Below are 24,962 nucleotides of genomic sequence, written 5' to 3' on the forward strand. Positions count from 1 at the left end.
CTGTCCTTACTGCTTATACAAGAAGACGATGAGCTGTAGCTTATAAGAAGTAGGCCTATTTCGAAGACAAACGATTAATCAAATAAATGGTTCACTAGTAATAAAGTTAAACTAAATACGGATAAAACCGCTACAATTCCGTTTCAAACCTAGTAATAGCAATCAAATATTAAAATTGTATTTCGACACTCGCATCCAAAATAACGCAAAACTCTGGGGTAGGTCGTATTGTTGTTAGTATTTTGACTGGAAGGACATGAAAGAACATAATTGAGCACCCACGTGCAATAATGGGGTAAGTATGAATATATTTCGTAACTACTTACCCCATTATTGTACGTGGGTGCTCAATTATACACTAATAATTATCTGTTGTGCCACAGCCCTTGAAAGGCTCAGACAGACCAGCCGGCTGTTGGCCTCACGTTCACATTTCGATAATAAGTATACTTTACTGTAACAAAAAAACTGAAAGCGTGTTTTGTCATGTTTCACCCACGTTACAAGCTTGGAGGTAAAGGTTGTTTACTACATATAGGGCCTACTTTCATTCCATATCTTATGGTATAGTAAATAGTTTTGCAACGTGTAGAGACTGGGAAAACAATTTAATAAACTCATCCGAATCATACTCGTTCATTTTATAGGCAATCTTGCAGGTCGCATTTAAAAGAACCTAGGAATATTAACATTTTCTTCAGTATATTTGCTAGGACTTCTTGTCATACTACATGACAATTTTGCTTAGGTTATTCTTTTAAGCATTCCTTCTAGGAATAGCTCAAGTGTTTTAAATTTAGCGTACATAAGTTTAGATTAAGTTCCTAGCACGTATTTGGCGAAATACTAGGTTTTTCCACTTCAATTTAACTGATTTATGCAAACGAAATTAAGACAGCTGACGATTCTAATGTCAGTTATCACCACGCCCAGTTTGTTTTGGGCGCATAAGTTCATTACCGACGGTCGTTCAATTTTCTTCAAACATGGCGGCGCAATGACCACTCTATATCTTTCTCTTTCTAACTCGTTGCCTGTAATGTTGTGACGCCAGGAGAAGGCGGCTTAAGTACTTAGACGGGGCGGAGGGGAAACAGTTGCGCATGCGCACCGCGCTGTTCACTGCAATATTCCTGTTCCACAAACATCTACTGCACGTGTCTATGAATCTTTGCGACTTTGTGAAATAATAGTGGGGTTTTTACTGTAGTGTTTTATTAGTTTCAACAAGACAGTTGTTTTCAGTATACCACAAATCTTGTATTGCTTTAGTTATCCTTTGCTTTTCGTGTTAATAGTGTTGATAATAATATAGTTAATAGAATTTATGTTATTGTATTCTGTTATTTAGGTTTATAGCAGTTTTTTTGTTTATTGTAAATATGTCGACAAAGAGGAAACAAGGATTGACAATCTATAGCGAAGAAAGGAATATTATTAGAAGTGCAAAATAATTGTGTGATGAAGAGAAAGAACAACAGTGACTTTGCATTCCTCCTACGAAACCTACAGCAAAGGTAGAAAAGTACTCTAATCTATCCACAAGAACAATACAGCGTATAAGGAATGAAATGAAAGACTGCACAGAAGAAAGTGCGTTGTCGACACCTGAGGGAGAAAAAAAAATGTAAACGTCCAGACTACCGAAATGCAAATGTAGATGATGACTTCGACGGGAGATTGAAAAAAAAAGATATAATTGAGAATTTTTATTTGAAAAAGAAAGAGGGCCACCGGCGTAGCTCAGGAGGTAGCGCGTTTGCCTGTTGATCTGCAGTTGTGCTCGGGAGTGAGTTCGATTCCCGTTTGCGCTGACTACCTGGTTGGGGTTTTTCCGAGGTTTTCCCAAGCGGAAGGCGAATGTCAGTTAATCTATGGCGAATCCTTGGTTTCATTTCGCCAAATACCATCTCGCCATCATCAATTCAATCGACACTGAAGAAGCTAGTAGTTATTACAGTGTCGTTAAATAACAAGTAAAAAAATAGTACCAAGCTGCAACAAACGTCTACCCTTTTACAAGAGAAAATTGATTTGAAATGAAAGACAATATTAAGACGAATACTGAAGAAAAAGGATTTCAGGTGGAAGAAGTGTGCAGCAAAAAAGATTGAGGAAGACACTGTAAATTAGAATACGTGAAGATATCTACAGCAAATAAGAAAGCTTAGGAAAGTGGAAAAACCGATTTTGTATCTGGACGAAATGCGGATAGATAGGCCTACCAATTTAACGTTTCCCAAGTTCTGGCACGATAAAAATGTTACGGGAGTTTTGACTACCGTGAATGTGTCCAGAACACTCATTGTTGTCCATCAGGATGGGGGCGGTGGGGCTAATGGCTTTGTTGAGAGATTCGAATTAATATACACGGCTGGAACATAAAGAGACGATTATCATGGACGGATCATACTCCAGAAATTTTGAAAAATGTGATAATGATAGTCATGGCGACAGCACCGAAGATGCGGAATCTTTTATGTCTGACTCCGTTCCCGTGTAGCCAAGTAAGTGGACGAAGTTTTCAGGTCAGAGTGTAGAGTAAAGTTCCCCCGTCCCGCCTATCTACTCCCCGCGCCAACTCGTAGCGCGAAGACAGTAGATGTATTACTGATTTGTTATGAATATGATTTTGGTGATGAATGAAGCCGGTGATATTCAGGGATGTTGTGGCCCGAATTTCCGCCTATAGAAGCTATTAGATTATCTCAGGAAAAGGGTGTGCTCCTGCTTCAGTTTTCTCGTCATAACACTCTTAGGCCCAGCGTTTAGATGTTCCTATTTTCAAATCATTTCAGACAATGTATATCATGAAGCAATTTTTCGTTGGCTTCGAGATCGTTGAGAAAAGGTGACACAGTTTACAATCTGAACTGCCTACTGAAAGCACATGGCAAAGTTCACACCTGTGGAGTAACGGTTAGCGCGTCTGGCCGCGAAACCAGGTGGCTCGGGTTCGATTCCCTGTCGGGGCAAGTTACCTGGTTGAGGTTTTTTCCGGGGTTTTCCCTCAACCCAATATGAGCAAATGATGGGTAACTTTCGGTGTGGACCCCGGACTCATTTCACCGGCATTATCACCTTCATCTCATTTAGACGCTAAATAACCTAAGATGTTGATAAAGCGTCGTAAAATAACCTACTAAAAAAACACATGGCAAATGTGTAGCAATAAAAAACGGATTCACGCAATTTAAATGTAAGGGAATTTATGCTCTATTTTTTTTTCAATTTCATTTGAAGAAGCGTTACTTTCTTTCATTTCAATAAACTTGTAATTTGCATGTATTACATTACATTAAAAGCTTTCCTTCATCCTATTCCCTGCAGATAAAGATGTGCGATTTAAGAAACCGCAGGTTCTATTTAGGAAACTGTTGCCTAATTAGCACCATTGACAAGTGTTTCGAAAATGTCATTCTAATTAAAAAATATTAAATCAAATTCAAGGATTCTTTTTTTACATGAAAGGTAAATGTTCTGGGAATGTATCTCTGTAAAGGAATGTAGAAAATAAAAAATGTATTGTTCCATAAAAATTATAAATGCTAAAGTGGTGCGATATAAGCAACCTTACCCTAACACCGACTTTAACAAATACTTTAGCAAAATAATACTCCTTGAATGTATAATAGTTACATTGACTAAAATGGCGGCGTATCAACAAACTCGATTTTTGAGATTACTTAGCTACCTATTGGTCTACAAGTAAACAATGCACAAAGCCCTTGAAAAATAAATCTACGTACTCTATATTTTCAGTCTAAAAATATAGTAAAAATTATAGGCCTACAATATTTGCAATTGTGAAAATATGATCGTGCAAAAATAGTATAATACACATGTGTTAAGTGCGTATCAGAATCTCGGGAACAGAAAAACTCGACTTCATCTAGTTTTTTCTAACATTTCCTCGATTCCGTTATAATGCACCTACCATCCTTGAAACGCAGTATGCTCTTAAATCTCTCATCCGAACAATTCAAGCATATTGTATGTAAGTACCACTACTATTTCCGACATTCTTATATTGTTTGGTTGCCAGAAATATATAAAATATTAAGAAGAATCTGTCATTAGTTAATTTTCTTTTTATCGTTACACTTACGTGGAGTGTAAAACTTGTGAATGTGAATTAATTTTAGTGTGTACTTCAAAGTACGTTCTTCATGCCGTTACAGCATGAGAACAACAGAATGCGTCAGCGATTCATGTGCACATCATCTAAATTGCAACTCTCCTTCCTTCATTGGTCTGTCTCGACAGATTGTTATCTATGCTCAAGAACGCCCTGAAATAATCGATCATACACGGTAGTTTCATCATTCCCTACTCTTGTGAAAAATGAATACATGCGACCAGGCGATGAAGATCTGTCAGGTTTTCAACGTCACTGAAGGATGTAAGAAATAGTGTGATCAGACCGAAGGTATTTGTTGTGGTGGGTTATTGTACAATTTTATGAGGAGTAAAAAAGGGCCTAGAATATAAAAACAACGCTACTGAGGTGGGCAGAGTATGGATTTGAAAGTTACGTTAATTCGATAGAGTTTGGTTAAAGGGAGATAAGTCATAAAAAAAGTTATCAGTTAAATGAAAATTAAACATCGAATCCTTATTGAAAATAATTTTCTACACAAATGAAACACATCAAATATTAATATTCTTTTGTTTTTTTGCATACCCACTTGTAGAATTTAACTTGTGTAATCCTCTGAGGAACAAAACTCCGTTTGCACAAAAAGTTACTTAACCCCAGAAGGCTTTCAGGTGGCAGCTACTCGACTGGGCTATCTAACATCAGGCGTTACATCTGTTGTTTCCAGTATAGAACACAATAAATTATATAGATGGGGGTAGTTGGATTTGTGAAATTTTCGTATGTAACGGACCAGATTTTTTCAAGCATCCGTTTTCCCAAATAGTTCCCAAGTCCCACCGTGTTCCATGTCAAATTAATAAGTTATAGGGTTCTTTCTCTGGCATGTAGGTATCGGAACTGTAATGCTGACCATTCAGCTAAATCTAAGGCTTGTTCCACTTGGGCATCCTTGATCTGTCTTCGGAACTCATTTAGTGCTTTAGTATTAGAGTCGACGACAATTCGGAAGGCGGTAGTCTGCTAGCGTTTGCGTCGTGAGAGACAGATAGAGAGAGCAAGGCAGCGTACAACATTGCCACATCGTACTGCAATACAAATAGCGAGAATTTAAATTATCAAAATACAATATTGACCTTACCCGTTGATTACTATACGCATGGCACCTATAATTAACCTAATTATTATTAACTGTTACATAATCATGTACTACTTATATGAGCATCATCACACTTCTAGAACCAAATTTAAATTCCTGCCTTCTCACGTAATTCAGAAGTGCTTTTTCTGATTTTTGCCACCCACCTTCATATCTCCGGTGAAATGTTGTTTCCTGCAGCAAAATAATTTGTAATGGAAGACCTGAATTGGCTAACATTCCTAGTCCATTGAAGTAAATTTTCCAAGACCGCAAAGAAACTATATAGGCTTGCATTATGAGTATTGAAATAAATATTTGTATGATCCAAAAACACAGGCTTAGAGTAGGACTTGGGATATTCTTTTTTATACAGAGTGATAGCCTACATGATCATATATATCGGAATATTTTCTACGACTCTCCTGGCTCCGCTTGCAAGATCGACGTTTAGTACATTCTCTTTGCCTGCTATATCCAATTATACATGATTCCACACCCAACTACCTTGGCTCTCAGTTTACTCTCCTAGCTTCACATCATAATCGTAATACACGTTCACAGCACAATCTGTTGCTATCAATACCACGTCATCAGACATCTCTGTACTCAAGTTCTTTCTCAATAGCCATGGCCCGCTCATGGAATTCGCTGCCGCTGGATATCAGGGGTAGTCTTAGTCCTCAGTTGTTTAAAATTAGGTTGTTTAGAAATATTTTAAATGCAAAGAATTAGTTTTTTAGGTATAATTTTTATTTATTATTATTATTATTATTATTATTATTATTATTATTATTATTATTATTGTTTGTGCTGAACTGTAATTGGCATCTGGCTGTTGTACAGCACATTAAATATAAGTAAAGTAAATAAATAAATAAATTATTATTATTTTTATTTTACACAGTCATTACTTTATTTTTCCATTAACACTTACATCTAGGTAATTGTCATTGTCTCAATGTACCACGTGCTGTGCTGAGCATACTAATTCTACTATTCCTTTAGTTGTGAGATTATATTCATATGTATTAATTCTTTTTTTTAAGTTAATACTGTATACTAGAATGTATTTTACTGTTTGTGATTATGTATTCAGTCTCTTTTTTTATTATATATTTTTTATTATTGTTATTTTAAAGTTAATACTGATTGCATATATGTATTCAATCTCTTTTTTTTACTTAATTATGTTTATTATTATTTTTAAGTTAATATTTGTATACCGGTATGTATTTTTCTGTATGTGATTTGATCCTGGTTGAGTGGAAGAGAAGGCCTGATGGCCTTAACTCTGCCAGGGAAAATAAAACTATTATTATTATTATTATTATTATTATTATTATTATTATTATCATGTAAAACAACTTTTTAGGTAAAAAGTCCAATTCGGTAAATGTTGGACTTGGAATGTTTGTCAATTCAGGTATTCAATTGTAACTGTGTTAGTATATTTTCTGGGTTTGGTGAGTAAGGATCACAAAACAAATCCGACTTTAAATGGAGCAGGTCAGTATCTTTAAATCGTCTATGGAACTCTTCCCAGAGATTTTTAAAACATTGCAGTATTTTATACTGTTGAGCAGAAGTTCAATGACTGAAGGCGTTGAAATTATAAAAATTGTGCTGTGAGATCTGTGACATCCACAATGAAATCTTCATCTGAAATCTTTTAATAATATCTGTCGACACAGATTAATTGATTCTTTCCTTGCTATCTCAAATTCAAAATGTTCAGATTCTCGAGTAGACCTATATTCTTGAGAAAGTTAAGTTCCGCGAACCATGTAGAGTCAACTAGTTCTGGACTGTCTCTATTTTTCTATAATGAATTCTGATAAATAATAATCACGCAATTCAAAATACCTGGACAGAACAAAATCGTAATGGTAAGAAACATCGTCAAACTGAGAATTTATGTACGAAAATCTGGACAATTTATAGACACAACTCGTAACTGACATGTAAGGAGTCTACGCCATTAGCAGCACACACTTTTGTTTGTACTTTATCCTGTAAACATAAATACATTTTCACATACATTTACTACTATTTAATGTCAATAAAAACAAATTAATTTGAATATTTTATTATTCTGTAGATGAACTAATAATTTCAGGCGTTCGACACTGCTTGTGTTTGTAACTAAATAACTTCCACAAACCAACAAAAAGAGCATCACCTCATCTTTCACTTACATAAGAAGTCAAGAGTCTAGTCAGCCTGAAACTTACTGAACGACTTCTCGTCAATGTGTAATGTACAACTCTTGTGTTCACCAGTGACTTGTACCTGCGTGCCTTACGTGCTCTGATCAGCGCAAACGGGCTATGAGCACGTTTGCTCTCGGGCTCTCGTTGACATCATTGACCAAGTACATTAAGGATACACATCACGCTACCTTCATTGCATTACTAAAGTTAACTCACGCCATCTGCATTGCATTCGTGGAATTTTCTTTCCCAACCCCTCATAATGTGCGCCTAGATGTCGGTCGGGTTGCCTACGCTTACTACTGCTATATCGCTGAGTGTTATGGCTTTGGCTTATAATTTGCGACGGAGGCGTTTCCGGACCGGGGTTCCTTATCTCAAATTGATACATTTGCCCTTCTCCATCATCCCTGAAAGTATGTATCATCAACACGGAAACACCCTGTATATTGTCTTTTATTCGATAGTTCAGTTTCTAAAACAACTACTGTTTATAAATAAAAAAAAATATTTTATAATTTAAGTTAATAGTCTATCAAATTAATGTCGACAAGACTTTCGAGCTATGACATTTTAATGATTTTAAGTCATCACTGAAGCCAAGAGAATGTATCCATCGATTTGAGAATGCTTTTGGAAATGAACTACCATCCGAAAGGACTGTGTATGATTGGTTTGCGGAATGCAAACGTGGACGTACGTAACTTTACATCAGTGACGATTTCAGCGAGGCTCTATGTGCTGCAAGGACAGTGACAGAAATATCGACACTGTTCGTTTAATGATTAAAGAAGATAATCGAATCGCCCATGCCGAGATTCGGGCACCTTTGGGAATCATGTTTGAGAGTAATAAAAAAGGTTTTCCGCGATCTTCTTGCTGTGAAGAAGCTGTGTGCTCGATGGATTTCACATAATTTGACAGAAGCTGAGAAAGAAACACGTTTTGATTGGTGCACGGAAATGCTTAAAAAATTTAATAGAGGCCGGTAAAATTCTGTTTTTTACATAAGAGCTGATGAAACATGACTGTTGTCAGTCAGAAAATAAACGACAATCGTCACAGTGGATCTTCCCAGACGAAGATAAGCCAAAACAAAAAGTCAAACGAGGCCGAAGCACTATCAAGAAGAAGATTACCTGATACTTTAGTTCAGCGATGGGCGTTTGAGTGCATTTGCCCTCCGTGCGCACGGGGATATTCCAAGTGCGAGCGCTGCAGCGCTCTGTAGTATGCCAGCAGCTATAACAGATCTTACACAGCTTTTAAATGAGCTAAATTTAGGACTTCAGGGAAAAGAAATTCTTAATACACAATTTGCAGATAGAATTGCAACTTTTAAGGAGAAAATGCTGTTATGGATACGTCAAATGCAAAAGGGCGAAATATAATCTATCATTTCCCATCCTTATCTAAGCGCATAGAATTTTGAACAATGAAAATTTAGAAATGTACGCATGTATTCTATCCGGTCTATTAGAGGAATTTACATCAAGGTTCCACGATTTAGATTGCCTGGAAATGGATTTGCGTATTTTTGCTCCATGTTCCGATTCCAACTGATTATTGATAACGTCCCCCCTTCATTGTAGTGAGAATTGATTGACCTGCGATGTGATCGAGAGATGCGAGCGAAATATGATTAAAGGTCGAGTCTTATGCAGTTTTATGACGGATTCCCAAGAGGACGCTTTCCCAATCTGCATAAGCTGTGTGAGAAAGTTTTGTGTTTATTTGTTTCCACTTACGTGGAGGGGATAGTATTTTTTGGTGAAAAATGAGTAAATTAAAAAAAAATATGTTTAAAATACTCTGTGATATGTGTGGAATGCATAGCATAACATTTTGTGAGTATTTGTGCCCATATCGGATGTTGAGTCGCCATTTTTAAGCTTCCTGCGTTATGAATTTTTAAATCACTCGCCTACTTTTATTGTTGTTTCCGGTAAATTAAATTTAAAAAAAAAAGTTTTTCTTTAAAATACCCTTTGATATGTGTGGAATCCATTGCATAACATTTTGTGGGTATTTGTGCCCTTATCGGATGTTGAGACATCATTTTTAAACTTCCTGCGCTATGGATTTTTAAATCACACGCTCGCTTTTATCGGTTTCCAGTAACTTCATTTTTTTTGCTGCATTGCCAGACAAAAATGGATATAATTTCTGAACTATTAAAGATACATATATGAAATTTAGAACACACATTCTTAAGACTATTAGGAAACTTTTCTCTGTAACAGAATTTTGTTGATTGATTTCATTTTAAAAATGGGTCCTTTTTTTGCAAGAAAGGAAATCAGAAAATTGTTATTAAATTTTAATTGTTTATTTTACAAACATAGGGACGAATATAAAAAATTCTGTTTGACAGTTTGTAGAACATGCTTTTGCAAATACATTGCAAAAAACTGTTTGAATCTATCTTTAAAAACGGTTTAGATATATCGGTTTTAGTACAATCATACATTGGGTATATTTTTTTCAAATTTGGGCCCCCAAATATTTTTTTTTTCAAAATATTTTTATTTGGTTGAGTTGCCACAGCTATGAGCTCTCTACATACAAAAAATTAATATTTTACACCAAATAGGAAAAAAGTTTAAAAAAATACCATCCTCTCCCCTTAAAGATGAGAACAGCTGTTTTCTATTACGAAAATAAACAAATCTCAAACAAGAAATGATGGGCTTTTAACGGCAGTTCTTCGCATAGCTTGTGCTAATACAGTTTCTCCAAATCTTGAGAAATTGAGTAATATGAATTAATGTGCAACAGATATGTTTTGTTTTGTGTTTAAGGAAGTGTTTCATTACTTTGTGTTCTTATTTAGTTTGGTAGAATAACTTTTTCTTTTGAAACATACAGTATGTACCGCAACTTGAATAAACCGGTTTTCGTGCACTCTATAAGCACACTTCTCTCGTAGTACACCGTGCAAGCACAGAGTGCATAATTCTGCCCAACCCTGCTTTAGGTGCTCTAGTCCTGTCATCTTCGTTCCACTGAAGAGTCGTTGTACGGTTAAGACTGAGTGGTATATAGTCATTTATTTGCCGATTCATTCATTCATTCACTCATAGTTTTCTGCCCAAAGGCACGTCTTTCACTGTAAACCCAGCATTCTTCCTTCTTTTCTATTTTATGTATTTTATTTGTCTCCGCATATGATCCACATCTCTTAATTTCGTCTATCATCTTCTTCTGCCCCGAACTCTTCTCCCGTTCACCATTCCTTCCAGTGCATCCTTCAGCAGACAGTTTTTTCTCAGCCAGTGACCCAACCAATTCCTTTTAGCATTGTTAAAAGTGCGTATAGAACGACCTCTAAGCCGTACATCATCCTTTACCATGACAATGCATCGTTCCACACTGCGGAACCAAACAGTGGACTTTCTAGTCACTTCAGGTGTGAAATTATTGCTTCACTCGTCCTACAGTCTTGATCTGATAGTGCAGTGAGTGCAGTGCTTTAATGACTGGTTCCATCGAATGGACAAGCACATAAGATTTAAAGGGGAATGTTTTGAGAAGCAATAAAGCCGAAAGCAGAAATAATTTGTTGCTACACTTACTGTTATGCCCACCACTGTGGAGTAACGGTTAGCATGCCTGGCATTGAAACGAGCGGGCCCGGGTTCAAATCCTGGTTGAGATTTTTCCCGGGGTTTTTCCTCAAGCCATTAAGAGCAAATGATGGATAACTTCCGGACTCATTTCGCTCACATTATCACATTCATCTCATTCAGACGCTAAATAACCTTAGTAGTTGATTAATCGTGGTGAAATAACCAAAGAACACTTATGGTTTTCAACAGAACGGAAGAGTGCATTAGACTGTTGAAATGTATTAATACCATACAAATAAGCAGTAGGCCAAAATACAGGGTGTACCGCTCGAATGTACCTAATTTCAATTGTATGTGACTGGTGAACGGTTGAAGATAGAATCTTACGGTAACGTTTATATGAAAGGAAAACTCAACAAGTTTCGAATCCTGTCGGTAGATGGTGCGCAGACACGGTTTCTTTTCGTAGATTGTATCGATTGACAAAATGACGACACCGCAGATGAAAGCGCAAACTGTGTTGTGGTATGCGGAGTTTAAATCAATTGTTAAAGTTCAAAGGGAGTATCGGCGAGTGTTTAACCATGATGCTCCAACTGCTAAGAGCATTAAGAAATGGCACGATACATTTTTAGCTACAGAATCAGTGTTGAAGAAGCATGGTGGTGGTCGTAGAACATCCGACGAAATGGTTGCAAATGTTCAAGCCGCGTATGAGCGAAGCCCGCGGAAGTCATTAAGAAGAGCTTCGCGGGAACTTCAAGTACCAAAATCAACATTGCAACGAATTTTCCACAAACGTCTCAAACTGTACGCATACAAAGTGCAGTTAATGCAACGTCTGGAGCCGGATGACAAACCCAAACGAGTGGAATTAGCCAATGCGATGCTAGACCGTCTCGGCGCAGATCTTGATCAATGACGTTCGTACGACTTTACACAACGTGTTCCCTGGCCGTTGGATTGATAGGGGAGGACCGATCGCTTGGCCTCCGAGATCTCCGCTCGATTTCTTTCTCTGGGGCTACGTCAAAGATAAAGTGTATGCCACCCCAGTCAGAGACCTTCGTTATCTTCGGAAGCGCATCATAGAGGGTATTGAGAGCATTCCAGAGGACATGCTCCAACGTGCTTGGCAAGAAATTGTTCATCGCCTCGATATCGTCACAGTAACAGCTGAAGCTCACGTAGAGATATGGTGATGTGCATATCGAAACTTGTTGAGTTTTCCTTTCATATAAACGTTACTGTAGGTTTCTATCTTCAACCGTTTACCAGTCACATACAATTGAAATTAGGTACATTCGAGCGGTGCACCCTGTATATTATTAAGTCATTTGTTGTGGGTAACTTTTAAACAGCTGTATCTGCACCCTCATTGAAAATTGGACACATATTTATATGAATGTTCTTACTCAAACTAGTCCATACTACCGCCCTCTAAAATATTTACTATCCCTCCTGAATCGTCATGTATAATTTATCATTGATCGTGCAATAATAATAATAATAATAATAATAATAATAATAATAATAATAATAATAATAATAATAATAATAATAATAATAAACTAGGTATATAGTATATAATAATAATATTATTATTATTATGCAAATCTAGTCTTTCAGGTGAAGCTCCCTGTAAAGCAGATTTGAATAATTTCAAGGGAAAAATTGTTCCGGGGCCGGGTATCAATCCCGGGACCTCTGGTTGAACGTACCAGCGCTCTACCACTGAGCTACCCGGGAACTCCACCCGACACCGTCTCAACTTTTCCCTTTATATCCACACAACTCGCGTGGGCTGACGAAACGCCAGAGACCCACAACGAGTGCACACAATCTCTGTGTGACTTGGAATTGTGGTTTTCTGTTAACGTACACAGTAACGTATATATTATATTAATATATAGTATGTGGTTTTCTGTTAACGTACGCAGTAACGTATATATTATATTAATATATACGTTACTGTGTACGTTAACAGAAAACCACAATTCCAAGTCACACAGAGATTGTGTGCACTCGTTGTGGGTCTCTGGCGTTTCGTCAGCCCACGCGAGTTGTGTGGATATAAAGGGAAAAGTTGAGACGGTGTCGGGTGGAGTGCACACAATCTCTGTGTGACTTGGAATTGTGGTTTTCTGTTAACGTACACAGTAACGTATATATTATATTAATATATAGTATGTGGTTTTCTGTTAACGTACGCAGTAACGTATATATTATATTAATATATACGTTACTGTGTACGTTAACAGAAAACCACAATTCCAAGTCACACAGAGATTGTGTGCACTCGTTGTGGGTCTCTGGCGTTTCGTCAGCCCACGCGAGTTGTGTGGATATAAAGGGAAAAGTTGAGACGGTGTCGGGTGGAGTTCCCGGGTAGCTCAGTGGTAGAGCGCTGGTACGTTCAACCAGAGGTCCCGGGATCGATACCCGGCCCCGGAACAATTTTTCCCTTGAAATTATTATTATTATTATTATTATTATTATTATTATTATTATTATTATTATTATTATTATTATTGGACAATATTCTTTTGAGAAGATTAACTCCATATGTAGATGAAATTATTGGGGATCATCAGTGTGGTTTTAGACGTAATAGATCAACTATTGACCAGATATTTTGTATTCGACAGATATTGGAGAAAAAATGGGAGTATAAGGGTACAGTGCATCAGTTATTCATAGATTTCAAAAAGGCATATGACTCGGTTAAGAGAGAAGTTTTATATGATATTCTTATTGAATTTGGTATTCCCAAGAAACTACTTCGATTAATTAAAATGTGTCTCAGTGAAACGTACAGCAGAATTCGTATAGGTCAGTTTCTGTCAGATGCGTTTCCAATTCACTGTGGGCTAAAGCAAGGAGATGCACTATCACCTTTACTTTTTAACTTTGCCTTAGAGTATGCCATTAGGAAAGTCCAGGATAACAGAGGAGTTGGAATTCAACGGGTTACATCAGCTGCTTGTCTATGCGGATGACGTGAATATGTTAGGAGAAAATCCACAAACGATTAGGGAAAACACGGGAATTTTATTGGAAGCAAGTAAAGAGATAGGTTTGGAAGTAAATCCCGAAAAGACAAAGTATATGATTATGTCTCGTGACGAGAATATTGTACGAAATGGAAATATAAAAATTGGAAATTTATCTTTTGAATAAGTAGAGAATTTCAAATATCTTGGAGCAACAGTAACAAATATAAATGATACTCGGGAGGAAATTAAACGCAGAATAAATATGGGAAATGCCTATTATTATTCGGTTGAGAAGCTTTTGTCATTCAGTCTGCTGTCAAAAACTCTGAAAGTTAGAATTTATAAAACAGTTATATTACCGATTGTTCTTTATGGTTGTGAAACTTGGACTCTCACTTTGAGAGAGGAACATAGGTTAAGGGTGTTTGAGAATAAGGTGCTTAGGAAAATATTTGGGACTAAAAGGGATGAAGTTACAGGAGAATGGAGAAAGTTACACAACACAGAGCTGCACGCATTGTATTCTTCACCTGACATAATTAGGAACATTAAATCCAGACGTTTGAGATGGGCAGGGCATGTAGCACGTATGGGCGAATCCAGAAATGCATATAGAGTCTTAGTTGGCAGGCCGGAGGGAAAAAGGCCTTTAGGGAGACCGAGACGTAGATGCGAAGGTAATATTAAAATGGATTTGAGGGAGGTGGGATATGATGATAGAGAATGGATTAATCTTGCTCAGGATAGGGACCAATGGCGGACTTATATGAGGGCGGCATTGAACCTCCGGGTTCCTTAAAAGCCAGTAAGTAAGTATTATTATTATTATTATTATTATTATTATTATTATTATTATTATTATTGTTATTATTATTATTGTTGTTGTATAAGGTGTTCAAGGTTTTCTTTTTGCTGTCCGTAATTATTTAAATTCTTAATACAAGCAGTCGAATTCCCAGGTTATATGGTTAGTATGACGTAAGGTTCTCGTATAATACAATAAAGGAAAGAAAACAAAGCAAGGAACAGACTTCCAGCCCTCCCTACAATAAAAAAATAAATTGTTATATTCTGAAACTAAACAGGACTCCATGGGATGTGTGAACGTAAGCGCAACGTCTTGATTATCTTTACTTTTGATAGGAAGATGAAATAAATTTATATCTCTTTTGACATACACTGAACTTGGCCGACGTCGAGACCAGTTTAAAGAAAATAAACGATATCATTATTCCTATAAAAGAATAGAATTAAATTTAATGTAACTGGAGTCTTTGTCATCTAATGAACAAATGATATAGGCCTAGTGTAAGCTGTAGGTGTTATAGAAAGACGCCTGAATTTGAAATTTCGTATTGTTTCATCATAATGCGTGATAGTATTGAAATAACGGAACATATACGTTTATATTTAGTTATTATTTATACATCTTGTATGTTATAGTGACTATTACACTTTTACTACACCACACTACTTTTGACCAATAAAACGGTACGGAACAACGTGTTTCAACCAATCATGATTTCTTATCCTACAGTTTTTATCACCTCCCTAGCATTTGTTTTATATCGCTTCCCTAGCATTTTTTCTTTTTATCACCTCCCTAGCATATGTTTCTTTGTTTGCAACATTGTACTAACAATAATTGTTTCTTTTAGAATGATTCGTGATTATTTCATCATCTTTAATTAAAACTTTTCTATCAATTATCTTCTTTATATTATTTAGGTTATATTACAGCTTCTGCTGTATGAGATTATGGATAGTTACGTATCAGAGTCTGTTTAATATACATATGTGTATATTGATAATTAAAGTGGAATGCAACTGTTTTAATAAAAATGAAACTGAATCAATAAAACCTGTCCGTAGAGTTCAATGAAAATTGTTTAGTTGGCACAATTGGTAACAAGAGGACAGCTGAAACACACTACTGCCATCTAGCAGAATATTTGTAATGATGAGATGGTACAATAATACATTTTGAAGACAGGTTAGTATTTCAGTAAGTCTATTAATATTTTATTGTATTAGAGTCTTTACTTCTTCTAATCTGTATATACCTCCTTTTACCCGTTTAATAGTCAATTAAATCTCACTCCAGTTTTGATTTTCTTTAGATAAATCAGAACTGTAGTGAGATTACCGTTGATAATTATATACTTGAGAGAATGTACATACGCAATGTCATCCCTAATTTTAAATAGGTCTTAAAGTAAAAATAGTTACAAAATAAAATAATATGATCATCATGCTATCACCATCATCCGTAATGGGCAGATCTGTTCAGAAGGTAATGGCTAAACACACTTGTCACCTACTACACGTGTATCAAAAAAAGCATTTATCTTTTAAAATAGAGATTTCCAGTTACATACCAAGAAGAGTAATGTCGAAAGTATTAAGGCAACGGTTGAGCGGTGTTTCCATGAGGTCAGAACCCAGCTTCTTTGTGCGGTTCATCTTCGAGCTGAGGTCAGTCACCACGTGACCTAAAATCATCCTCCGGGAACTTGGCATGTTTGTGCTTTTGATTTTATCTACCTGAAATTGGTAATAACAAGTTAATTAATACACAATTCATTACTTTTTTTGTCGTTTGGTTAAAAATAATACAATTAATAATTTGTACCAAAATAAATCTCTCTTTCAGCACAGGTTCTGCTAAAAATGGTGTGATTCAACATGAAACAATGATCCTTATATTTACATTTATTTCCTGAAATGAGAAAAAATTTAATTAGTTATTTTACAACGTAACACTTTCCTTCATTGTATGCTTTAGTAAATACCGGTATTAATCTGTACGAGACGAACCTATTTTTACTGATAACTGTATAAATTCTGTGAATATTAAGAATTCTTCGTTTCAAACAATCAGTTTATTAAAATACGTCTAGGATTAAGTAGTTATTCTGTACAAGATAAGCCTATTTTTACTGGTAACTGTATAAATTCTGTGAATATTAATAGTTCTTCATTTCAAACAATCACTTCATTGGAATAAATCTAGAATTACATAGTTATTCTGTACAAGATAAGCCTATTTTTACTAGTAACTCTATTAATTCTGCGAATATAAGAATTCTTCATTTCAAACAATAAGTTTGTTAAAATAAGTCTAGGGTTAAATAGTTATTCTATACCAGATAAGCCTATTTTTACTGGTAACTGTATTATTTCTGTGAATATTAAGAATTCTTCGTTTCAGAAAATAAGTTTATTAAAACTAAATAGTTATTCTGTACCAGATAAGCCTATTTTTACTGGTAACTGTATTATTTCTGCGAATATTAAGAATTCTTCGTTTCAAAAAATAAGTTTATTAAAACAAGTATAGGGTTAAATACTTATTCTGTACCAGATAAGCCTATTTTTACTGGTAACTGTATTATTTCTGTGAATATTAAGAATTCTTCGTTTCAAAAAATAAGTTTATTAAAATAAGTATGGGGTTAAATAATTATCCTATACCAGATAAGCCTATTTTTACTGGTAACTGTATTATTTCGGTGAATATTAAGAATTCTTCGTTTCAAAAAATACGTTTATTAAAACAAGTATAGGGTTAAAAAGTTATTCTGTACAAGATAAGCCTATTTTTATTGGTAACTGTATTATTTCTGTGAATATTAAGAATTCTTCGTTTCAAACAATAAGTTTATTAAAATGCGTCTAGGATTAAGTAATTATTCTGTACGGGATAAGCCTGTTTTTACTGATAACTGTATTATTTCTGTGAATATTAAGAATTCTTCATTTCAAACAATAAGTTTATTAAAATAATTCTAGGGTTAAATAGTTATTCTGTACCAGATAAGCCTATTTTTACTGGTAATTGTATTATTTCTGTGAATATTAAGACTGCTTCGTTTCAAACAATACGTTTAGTAAAATAAGTCTAGGATTAAGTAATTATTCTGTACGAGATAAGCCTGTTTTTACTGGTAACTGTATTAATTCTGTGAATTTTGAGTTCTTCATTTCAGACAATCAGTTTATTAAAATAAATATAGAATTAAGTAATTATTCTGTACGAGATAATCCTATTTTTACTGGTAACTGTATTAATTCTGTGAATATTAAGATTTCTTCATTTCAAACAACCAGTTTATTAAAATAAATCTAGAATTGAGTAATTATTCTGTACGAGATAAACTCATTTTTACTGGTAACTGTATTAATTTTGTGAATATTAAGAGTTCTTCATTTCAAACAATCGGTTTACTTACAAATGGCTTTTAAGGAACCCGAAGGTTCATTGCCGCCCTCACATAAGCCCGCCATCGGTCCCTATCCTGTGCAAGATTAAGCCAGTCTCTATCATCATACCCCACCTCCCTCAAATCCATTTTAATATTATCCTCCCATCTACGTCTCGGCCTCCCTAAAGGTCTTTTTCCCTCCGGTCTCCCAACTAACACTCTATATGCATTTCTGGATTCGCCCATACGTGCTACATGCCCTGCCCATCTCAAACGTCTGGATTTCAAGTTCCTAATTATGTCAGGTGAAGAATACAATGCGTGCAGTTCTGTGTTGTGTAACTTTCTCCATTCTCCTGTAACTTCATCCCGCTTAGCCCCAAATATTTTCCTAAGCACCTTATTCTCAAACACCCTTAACCTATGTTCCTCTCTCAGAGTGAGAGTCCAAGTTTCACAGCCATATAGAAGAACCGGTAATATAACTGTTTTATAAATTCTAACTTTCAGATTTTTGGACAGCAGACTGGATGATAAGAGCTTCTCAACCGAATAATAACACGCATTTCCCATATTTATTCTGCGTTTAATTTCCTCCCGAGTGTCATTTACATTTGTTACTGTTGCTCCAAGATATTTGAATTTTTCCACCTCTTCGAAGGATAAATCTCCAATATTTATATTTCCATTTCGTACAATATTCCCGTCACGAGACATAATCATATACTTTGTCTTTTCGGGATTTACTTCCAAACCGATCGCTTTACTTGCTTCAAGTAAAATTTCCGTGTTTTCCCTAACCGTTTGTGTATTTTCTCCTAACATATTCACGTCATCTGCATAGACAAGAAGCTGATGTAGCCCGTTCAATTCCAAACCCTGCCTGTTATCCTGAACTTTCCTAATGGCATATTCTAAAGCGAAGTTAAAAAGTAAAGGTGATAGTGCATCTCCCTGCTTTAGCCCGCAGTGAATTGGAAAAGGATCAGATAGAAACTGACCTATACGGACTCTGCTGTATGTTTCACTGAGACACATTTTAATTAATCGAACTAGTTTCTTGGGAATACCAAATTCAATAAGAATATCATATAATACTTCCCTCTTAACCGAGTCATATGCCTTTTTGAAATCTATGAATAACTGATGTACTGTACCCTTATACTCCCATTTTTTCTCCATTATCTGCCGAATACAAAAAATCTGATCAATAGTCGATCTATTACGCCGAAAACCGCACTGATGATCCCCAATAATTTCATCTACGTACGGAGTTAATCTCCTCAAAAGAATATTGGACAAAATTTTGTACGACGTCAACAAAAGTGATATTCCTCGAAAGTTACCACAGTTGGTTTTGTCCCCCTTTTTAAAAATAGGTACAATTATGGACTCCTTCCATTGTTCTGGTACAATTTCCTTTTCCCAAATAGCAAGTACAAGTTTATAAATTTCGCTATATAATGCACTTCCACCCTCTTGTATTAATTCAAACAATCGGTTTATTAAAATAAATTAGAATTAAGTAACTTAACATTTTTCAGTAATATAATTAAATATTTTCTTTATTTAAATTTAAACTGTCCATTATTTAACTTTCTTCGTATAGATATTTTATGTATTTTTTTCATCTAGTGTGTTTTCTCTCACTCTACTTAAAATTTTAATGACGTCACTTAACTTTTGGTATCATAATGTAACTGGACCTGCCCGAAACACGAGCACTTGCTCTTTTGGGTGCAAGCTATAATATGTATGTGTAATTTGTAATTCAACTAAATTCAAAACAAAAAATTTATTTGGTAATTCGGTAGAAAACGTTGGTCAATATGACGGACATCAATGATAGGTTAGGTTTGGTTTGGTTCATGTTTTTAACATGCCTTACATATACATTTCTTGATACTGGTAGGCATACCAAAAGCCTGAACAAACCAAACCTAACGTGTCACTAATCGTCGATGATGCCCGCCATATTGAGCAACGTTTTCTACCGAATTACCATTTATTTCCCTGAAGTAATAGCATATATAATTAATTCAAATTTATAGTATACTAATTCTCTTCATTGTGCTCGAATGGATCTAATTAAATAAAATGCCATTTACCAAATAATTTCTCTGTTTTAGCAGTAATGCCGGTAAATATTTTTATAGAACATTATAACAAGTATTCTACTGACTAGAATATAATTATAATGTACTGTACGTTATTTATAGTTTACGCAATTAAAATATTGAACAACACTCGATAGTTAAATCAGAACATTTGTTTGTGGCATAAGTGACTGAAACTGCAATGATAAATCCAGTATGTCGTTGAACAATATCTACCATATGTTACCTCAGTCGATAGCAACACTGTGTACTGACAACGACTTAAATACTGAAAATGTGGGTGCACTTGTTCACTTGCTACACTCCATATGGTACAGTTCCAGTTAACATTGTTATAAAAATCAAGTGTTAATAACTAAACATGATATTAAATTACCAGCTACACAGTACTTTCGTGTCACTTTCACAATGCGTTCTTAATTTAAATTATTATCTCGAATAATATAATAAATTCGAAAACAACAATTGACGAAGCATTATAATACAGCAGTATATCGGAATGCAATAAAATGTAAATTTAATCTACCTACAACACCATTCTGACACTATTCCGGAACATGATAGAACATCAATATCACTTGACATTGTACAGAGAATTCTTGTAAGTACAACTTCTTTCACAGCATAAATGAGCACACACGTATCTTACCTAAATGAAGGTTAGTTAATTTAGACAAAATCCTGTTCCATCTGTTATCTCGAAGAGCATGTTGTACAGCGAGTGGTAGCGCTCTTTCTCGTATTACGCAAGCCCGGGTTGGGTGACCACGGGCTATATATACGCGCCAGAGTTCCGATCGATCAGCAGAGCGTGGTGGATGTAGGTGGCGTCGTGAAGGATTGCAGGGAAAAGGGGAACATCGCCGGTTAATGTCATGGCATGGTACAGTACAGGTCCAATCTTCTCATATGAAACAAAGAACAGTTCATCTAGAATGGGATATAACAAGACACTTGGCAAAGATTGAACAGACTTTCCGTGCACGCTACAGGAGAAATCAATTTTAACAGTTCTGTGTAATCAATAACGAATGTACAGAAGATGTATCACATGTAACATGTGGACTAGTGCGGAATACTCGGTGTTAGATGTTAAAATACTGAGTAGGCTAGTGTCTTCCGAAATAAAAGTGAAGTGTTCTAAGTACCGTAGTTGTTTAAATTTCAGCTACCCCAATATTATGTTGGGAGAGCTTTCCTTAAAACAGGGCTTCTCAAACTTCCTTAAAGATGACTTACAGAATTCTAAAATTTCGCAGTAAACTATTGATCTGTATTACATTTTTTTTTCTAAATTAATCCTAGTAAATCCTGAAAAAAAAAATGCTTGACATTATTTATTATTTTAATAAGCTGTATGATAGGTAGTAAATCCGCAAAAAGACAAAGTATATGATTATGTCTCGTGACCAGAACATAGTACGAAATGAAAAGATAAAAATTGGAAATTTATCCTTTGAAGAGGTGGAGAAGTTCAAATATCTTGGAGCAACAGTAACAAATATAAATTACACTCGGGAGAAAATTAAACGCAGAATAAATATGGGAAAGGTCTGTTATTATTTGGTTGAGAAGCTTTTGTCATCCAGTCTGTTCTAAAAAAAGCTGAAAGTTAGAATTTATAAAACAATTATATTACCGGTTGTTCTGTATGGTTGTGAAACTTGGACTCTCACTTTGAGAGAGGAACAGAGGTTAAGGGTGTTTGAGAATAAGGTGCTTAGGAAAATATTTGGGGCTAAGAGGGATGAAGTTACAGGAGAATGAAGGAAGTTACACAGTGCAATGCTGGGTAACTTTCGGTGTTGGACCCCGGACTCATTTCACGGCATCATCACCTTCATCTCATTCAGACGCTAAATAACCTAAGATGTTGATAAAGCGTCGTAAAATAACCTACTAAAATAAAAAAAATACACAGTGCAGAACTGCACGCATTGTATTCTTCACCTGACATAATTAGGAATATTAAATCCAGACGTTTGAGATGGGCAGGGCATTTAGCTCGTATGGGCGAATCCAGAAATACATATAGAGTGTTAGTTGGGAGGCCGGAGGGAAAGAGATCTTTGGGGAGGCCGAGACGTAGATTGGAGGGAGTTGGGATATGATGGTAGAGACTGGATTAATCTTGCTCAGGATAGGGATGGATGGCGAGCTTATGTGAGGGCGGCAATGAACCTGCGGGTTCCTTAAAAGCCATAAGTAAGTATATGATAGGTGCCTAAAATAGACAAAATAAAACTATGAAATATACTCTAAACTTAAAAAATGGACTCTAAAAACCATGTCTAAAATGACTTTCCATTACATATTACTCAAAATTAATAATTATCTATTATACGTAGGCCTATATTATTAATTGAGTATTAAGTGTGTAATAAAATTCTCGTCTTTTAGAAATTGTCCTTACGCAAGAGTTTAGTCATTTCCCCAGCTAGCTACTCAAGGGTATACTAAAATGGAATGGAAATATGCAATGATAATGAAAACTGAAGAATTATTTATTCCCGAAAATTTACATTAAGATTTATTCATTTAACACTATTACTACAATACTACTACTAGCACCATTACTACCACTACTATTATACGGGACTTACCTCATCGATCCTGTGAAGAATGGAAAAGTAATGCGTCAACTGTTACTCCAAAGTACTTTAAACTACGCCCCTATTCGCCAACTTCCGAACTGATAACGTCTACAGTATAAGCTTCATAAGAACATTAACGAACGACTTTAGGTATATGTATTAACCCCTGCGGTAGCTGGATGGTCAGACCTTTAGCCTGTCGACACTTCTTATCGGTTCCACTACATCCCCACTACCAGTGATGTTCACCTCCGGCCAGGGCCGGTAAGGTGGGTCTCACACTGTACAATACTAGTCTACTACTATTATTAAAGAGTGTCCGAAAATTTAATAATGTGAATAAATGCAACAAAAACAGATAACAGAATAGATAATAGCGCCGCCAAACAAACAACAAGAAAATGCACAATGGCCCAACAATGTCTTGTTATTGTTGGATTGGTTGCACAGCTACCTCCTTTGTTATATGTTTTTGTTGCATTTATTCACATTATTAAATCCGGCGTTTTTGTTGGGACTTCCTGTAGTACTACTATCACTTACAACTTAATAATGGCTTTTAAGGAACCCTCAGGTTCATTGCCGCCCTCACATAAGCCCGCCATGGGTCCCTATCCTGTGCAAGATTAATCCAGTCTCTATCATCTTATCCCACCTCCCTCAAATCCATTTTTATATTATCCTCCCATCTACGTCTCGGCCTTCCCAAAAGTCCTTTTCCCTCCGGCCTCCTAACTAACACTGTATATGCATTTCTGGATTCGCCCATACGTGCTACATGTCCTGCCCATCTCAAACGTCTGGATTTAATATTCCTAAGTATGTAAGGTAAAGAATCCAATGCCTGCAGTTCTGCGTTGTGTAACTTTCTCCATTCTCCTTAGTCTTCTTAGTCCCAAATATTTTACTAAGAACCTTAATCTCAAACAACCTTAATCTCTGCTCCTCTCTGAAAGTGAGAGTCGAAGTTTCACAACCATACAGAACAACCGGTAATATAACTGTTTCATAAATTCTAACTTTAAGATTTTCTGATAGCGGACTAAATGATAAAAGCTTCTCAACCGAATAATAACAGGCATTTCTCATATATATTCTGCTTTTAATTTCCTCCGAGTGTCATTTATACTTGTTACTGTTGCTTCAAGATATATGAATTTTTCCACCTGTTCGAAGGATAAATCTCCAATTTTTATATTTCCATTTCGTACAATATTCTGGTCACGAGACATAATCATATACTTTGTCTTTTCGGGATTTACTTCCAAACCTATAGCTTTACTTGCTTCAAGTAAAATTCCCGTGTTTTTCCTAATAGTTTGTGAATTTTCTCCTAACATATTCACGTCATAGACAAGCAGCTGATGAACCCTCTCTGTTAACCTGAACTTTCCTAATAGTACTACTACCACTACTTGTATTTATTTATTTATTTATTTATTTATTTACCACAACAGAGCATCGATAAACGCAGCCTGAGGCATATTGTTCCGTCCTCCTTATTATGGGAAGATTGTTGAAGTTCTTAGGACCGCATTCCTGCTAGTACGCGATTCACTTCTTCGTGCCATCTTATCAATTCAGCTATGGCATCCAGTTCTGACGGAGTCCTCGCGTACGTAGAAACGCCCCTCCGTCTCTCTGTTGATATCCTGCCGCCCCCTGAGATCGATGACATCTGTTCGCAATTGACGTACGTCCTGCTACAACCATTGACCTGAATATCGCGGTACCGCGATTCACGAAGACGGTATCTGTCCGAAGAAGGTACACTCTCTGATATGCCGTAGTCAACTATGAATGCCCCTACGCCTTCCTGGAATTTATGTAGCTGCCCTAGACAGATGACATCTGTAGGCGAATCACGGTACCACGTGTGTCCGATCTTCTGGTCGAACTGAAGCTATTGAAGACGATAGATGAAGTTGAAATTAATCAAGGCGTAATGAGTCGGAGATCCATCTCCGAAAGTTACCCAGCAATTCTACTTCAAGTGGTTGAGAGAGAAAATCTCGGAAAAAACCAAACAAG

The 24,962-nt window shown here is 35.8% G+C and overlaps 1 protein-coding gene across 1 annotated transcript in view; it reads right to left on the reverse strand.

Annotated features, from left to right (window-relative positions):
- The window catches only part of LOC138711782 (cationic amino acid transporter 4), a 100,360-nt gene extending 79,283 nt beyond the window's left edge, over positions 1 to 21,077 (reverse strand). The window contains exons 1-2 of the mRNA XM_069842985.1: positions 20,987 to 21,077; positions 16,394 to 16,559 (exon numbers count right to left, since the gene is read on the reverse strand). Coding sequence (XP_069699086.1) covers positions 16,394 to 16,535 — 142 coding nt within the window. The 5' untranslated portion in view covers positions 16,536 to 16,559; positions 20,987 to 21,077. The remainder of the gene's footprint in view (positions 1 to 16,393; positions 16,560 to 20,986) is intronic.
- Positions 21,078 to 24,962: the final 3,885 nt, after the last annotated feature.

Source organism: Periplaneta americana, chromosome 13 (genome assembly GCF_040183065.1).
Source record: "Periplaneta americana isolate PAMFEO1 chromosome 13, P.americana_PAMFEO1_priV1, whole genome shotgun sequence".
NCBI classification, from domain to species: domain Eukaryota; kingdom Metazoa; phylum Arthropoda; class Insecta; order Blattodea; family Blattidae; genus Periplaneta; species Periplaneta americana.